General features: G+C 41.9%; 1 protein-coding gene across 1 annotated transcript; it reads left to right on the top strand.

Annotated features, from left to right (window-relative positions):
- The first annotated feature begins 595 nt into the window (after window positions 1-595).
- Window positions 596-2660, top strand: LOC119357821 (probable E3 ubiquitin-protein ligase RNF144A-A). The gene is made up of 2 exons (XM_037624639.1): window positions 596-1356; window positions 1454-2660. The coding sequence occupies exons 1-2, from the start codon at window positions 596-598 to the stop codon at window positions 1536-1538; spliced, it is 846 nt and encodes a 281-aa protein (XP_037480536.1). The 3' UTR covers window positions 1539-2660.
- The last annotated feature ends 2057 nt before the right edge of the window (window positions 2661-4717 follow it).

Here is a 4717-nt window from a genome sequence, read left to right as displayed (position 1 = left end):
TTGACTTTTTATGCCCGTTTCAAAATGCGCTCAAAACGACGGGAATGACCGTTCCTAGCTAGTGGTTGAATCTTGGCAAACTTTTGGTGTTTCTCTTATTAAATAGATACTTATGTACCTAGAAATGATTTTTGGAAAAAATAAAGAACAAATTATGAGGTAGCTGCAGTTCAAATTTGACCCGCTTTCCACTAAATCGGTGAAAAATTGTCTTTTTCATGAGAGGTGGATAAAAACTTTTCAAACTGAACCATTTGATCAATTGTGCATTAAATATGGTCTAATATTTTAGAAAATTAATTTGGTCCAATTTTGCAACAAATATTTGGTAGGCCCTTCACAAAAAAAACTTATTTTAGGCACTCGAGAAATGGAAAATGAATATTTCATGCAACGAAAATAAAAAATTTCTTAGGCAACATTGTTTTTCATTTAAGATACAAACTTGTGCATAATGTGAGATCATTTTTTGATTTTTTCATGTGTAAAAATAGAAGAAAAACAAAAGGAAAAACATAATTATATGTTTTTTTAGACAAAAACACAATTATATGTGCTCTATTCTCATTGATGGGTTTAATTGTCAAACGGATCGATGACATGGCGCCCATCCATCCGTCCAACTCTCCACCTGTCCATCCAGCCATTCATCCGCAGCCCAAACCCTAACCCGCACCCACACTCCTCCTCCCTCAGCTCCTCGCCGCCGCCACCTCCTCCCAGATCCCCCTGTCCCCGACCCAAACCTCCCTCTCTCTGCCATCCCAACCCCGCCGCCGGCCTCCCCCACCCCCGCCGCCGCCGACCTCCTCATCGCCCCCAGTGCCGGCCATCCTCCCTTCCACCACCCCTCCTGTCCGAGTCGCCCCCTCGCGAACAAATCTCGCGAGCCAATTCCCCTCCCCTCCCCGCACCCCCACGCGCGCGATCCAGGCGGAGGTGCCCCGACCCGGGCTGCAAGGACGGCACGCTCCAGCCGGAGGCGTGCCGGGACGTGATCCCGACGCCGCTGTTCCAGCGGTGGGGCGCCGCGCTCTGCGACATGGCGCTCGAGGGGCTCAAGTTCTACTGCCCCTTCAACGACTGCTCGACGCTGCTGGTCGACAACCACCAGGACGGGGACGCGGTGATAAGGGACGTGGAGTGCCCCCACTGCTCCCGCATGTTCTGCGCCCAGTTCAAGGTGCCGTGGCACGACGGCGTCGACTGCACCGAGTTCCAGCGGCTCGGCAAGGACGAGCGCGGGCGGGAGGACCTGCTGCTGAGGAAGGTCGCGCAGGAGAGCAAGTGGCGGAGATGCGCCAAGTGCAAGATGTACGTCGAGAGGGTGGAAGGCTGTGTGTACATTGTCTGCAGGTGCGCGCTGTGTTAGCTTTCACTAGCTGGATCTGCTGTACGCCAACGATTATTTGCATGTCCATGAAGAGATGTTCTTGTTTCCTTGGATTTGCAGGTGCGGCCACCACTTCTGCTACCTCTGCGGCTCTGCGATGGCGAAGGGCAACCATCGTTGCAGCAAATGCAAGCGTACGTGGTGATTGGTGAATGGTCTGCAGATGCCCGGCGCTACTTCAGGGAAGCAAGTTCATCATGTCAGTACTATTGGGTTAAAAACTGGACAATGCTCTACTAGGGTATTACTACTGATTCAGTTAGCATTGATTAGCTCGTGCAGCTCTGATGCCATTACTAATTTTAGTTGACATCAGAAGTGGCAACTATATGAGCTCCATTAGTAAACATCACTAGAGTGTTGCCCTGGGGATTATTCCTGATAAAGGAGCTGGCCAGTTTCTCAGTAAGGAATTAATAGGCTCTATAGCTTAGAGGCCTACTGGATGTCATGCAAACACTGTGCATGTGGGCGACGGAAACTTTTTACTATTATTAATCTCTGCTACTTAACTTCTTAACCCGTCTACATGCTAGTACTTAACTTCTTTTTTTGCGAGAACACACTATTTGTGACCGGTATTGAGAGATTTTGGTGGTTTCTTTGAGTACATTTAACTTGGAGTTCTCCAGTACTCCTAGATTTGCTACTCAAACAAATTTTGAGTACTTGCACTGGAATGGAGTGAAATACTCCTGGTACTTGCATAGGTTTAAAAATGATAGGCTCTTGTGAAATGGTGTGAAATTTTGATTCTGTTTGGGTTTGTACCTTTTGCCTACCACACCTATGCATATCATTTGTTTTATCTGTATTGCTTACAAGATGATGATAAGATTTATCATATGTGCAATTTCAGATCTGAGTCGCAACTCATTTAGTGGTATGCTCACATCCGTTGAGTGCTTGGAGCAAGGAGAAAGCTCGAAATGCGAATCATAAGTCGAAATCGTGTGCCTATAAAATCCTTATGTGTCTTTGAATTGTTTTTTAGTAGTCGTCTTTGTTACTCTTTCTGTTCAGAGAAAAAAATAGATGATGCCTACAGCAGGTCGCTTTGTCATTAGCACCTCTCCTTTGCTTGGTAGCTCCAGTCCAATTTTTCTGCACCCTGATATCTGTTTCGATGTTGTCTGTTATCGGCATTTTTATTTGTAGAAACCTGGTTGATGTAAGAAGTTACAAGTAGTCCAGTACTTATATTTATGTATGTCCGTACATGTGAACTCATCCCTTCTATATACATATGTTTCAAAATCACTTTTTACTTGGCATTTTGTTTCTTTGCTCTGTACAATGTTCTGTGTTGTACATTGTTTTTTTCCTTTGCCTAATTATACTACAGACCTCTACATGCTCCTTGTGTTGCCTGTCTAAATATGTATGTTTGCCTTTTTTGTTTTCAAATGACAAAGCGCATCTCAAGCTAGTCTCTGTTTACAAACTGGGCTTTGTATAGTTCCTGTTCATTCAACTACACACAGTTTTCAGCTGGATCTCTTTGATTCATCATCATTTTTCTAGGAATGGAACAAAGATACATTCGGACAATTTTTATTCTGTAATGCACTGCAACATTCATATGTTCTATAAAACCTGAAATAATTTGGCGCTGCAGCTTGGATATTGTTTCAAATTATAAAAACTGACTATTCCCAATAATACACCAAATAATTTTGCAGGAACAAATGCTGTGTGAAGCGAATAAGTGCCTTTGAAGAAAAGTAAGTTCACCTCTCCGTACAAATTACCCTGCTGAATTGTTTTATCTTCAAAAGAAATAAACCTGGTTATGGTTGGTGTTTGCACCCACTCGCCTGAACTTAAGTACTGCACGGGGCATGCATCTGGTTCTCTTGTTTTGAAGCTAAAGCCATTTTGTACTTACTTTTGAATGTACACATATAAGTGTCGTCCGACAGTTGCTTCTTCTGCATATGCTTGCAACCACAGGCGCAAAAAGGACCATATACATACCTGTCTCTCCAAAAAGAGTAACAAGCGTGCTAATGCTTTAAAGGCCAAACAGAAATCAGTTAGCATGTATGTATCAGTATATACAGCTTTTGTACACTTGTTGTTTGCATATTTAGTTCTGTTCGATTTAGTTCTGTTCTATACTATTGATAACTATCCTGTCAATACATGCTTGTTCTGTAACTTGTTGTCTTGATTGTTCAAATGATAATTAAGTTGTGTTCGATTGATGTCCTGCTAGCTGCTACTATTAATTTTTACTGCCATGATGTTGATACTTCTTAGAATATGTTCAGTGCCTTAATTCTAGTAGTATTTGTTATCGAAAACATGATTGTATTGTGAGCCATCAAGTTCTTGGAGTCTTCTTAGAGCTTGCAGGTATTTACCTTTTTCCACCAATATAATATTTGTTACTATTTACTCCTCATGGTTGCTACTGTTATCCATGCCCTCATGCTTCAGGATCGACTCCTAGCTGCTTGTGTATCTATTTATTATTCTGTTCATTATTTTTTTCCTAGCTGTTCTTTGTTAGAAGGTATTGCTTTCATTCTGAATTGGCAGCCATGATAACGATCATTTTCATTCTTCTACGGGAGCTCTAGGTTGAAGAAGTTAAAAGAAGGGAACACTTCATCTTTGTAGCTAGTTTTATGTTCCTGTGTGTTTTATGTTCCTGGGTGTTGTACTTCATAGCGGCACTTCCTGGGTGTTCCTGGGTGTTCTAAATTCCTGGATGATGTGAACTATGGCATGATTGTAATATATATAATATACTCATTTTGGTTGTCATTTGTGAAAATTTGTGTGATTGAAATACTGAAAATATTGATCATTTATTGTTTTTTTGAGGTGATGATCATTTATTGTTGATACATTAGAAATGAAACAAATACCATTTGGGCCCTAAAAAGGCCACAAATCAAACAATTCAAAAAAAATGAACAAAATCGCTTAAAAATCATTTGTGAAAAGGTGAAGGCCAAGAAGATAAAAAGGCCTAGGCCCAAAAATAAAGAGGTTGAAATGTTGGGCTTGGCCCATTTACGACCAAAATTAATATGAGAAAAAAACATAAAAAGGCTGAATTAATGGGCTCGGCCCATATAAACACCCAATTGGACCAGGTCGATTTTAATTTTTGTCATTTTTAATTGGTCGCAATTTTGCCATGTCAGATCGCCACGTCGGATCCGACGTGGCCTGAGCAGAGAGCTAGCGACCAAAACAGAAGGTCATGGAATCAACGACCTTTTGTTTTGGTCGTGGAATTCCACGACCTTCTCACAGAGAAGGTCGTTAATTTCAGTTTACGACCGTCAGCTTTTGACCATCTGTTTTTGG

Source organism: Triticum dicoccoides, chromosome 2A (assembly GCF_002162155.2).
Source record: "Triticum dicoccoides isolate Atlit2015 ecotype Zavitan chromosome 2A, WEW_v2.0, whole genome shotgun sequence".
In the NCBI taxonomy this organism is placed as follows: domain Eukaryota; kingdom Viridiplantae; phylum Streptophyta; class Magnoliopsida; order Poales; family Poaceae; genus Triticum; species Triticum dicoccoides.
This window is presented reverse-complemented; position numbering and strand designations above follow the sequence as displayed.

Coding starts and splice junctions, on each gene's coding strand:
- LOC119357821 (XM_037624639.1), top strand. CDS start 596: ATGACATGGCGCCCATCCATCCGTCCAACTCTCCACCTGTCCATCCAG. Junction 1,357..1,453: donor TGTGTGTACATTGTCTGCAG/GTGCGCGCTGTG, acceptor TTGGATTTGCAG/GTGCGGCCACCACTTCTGCT.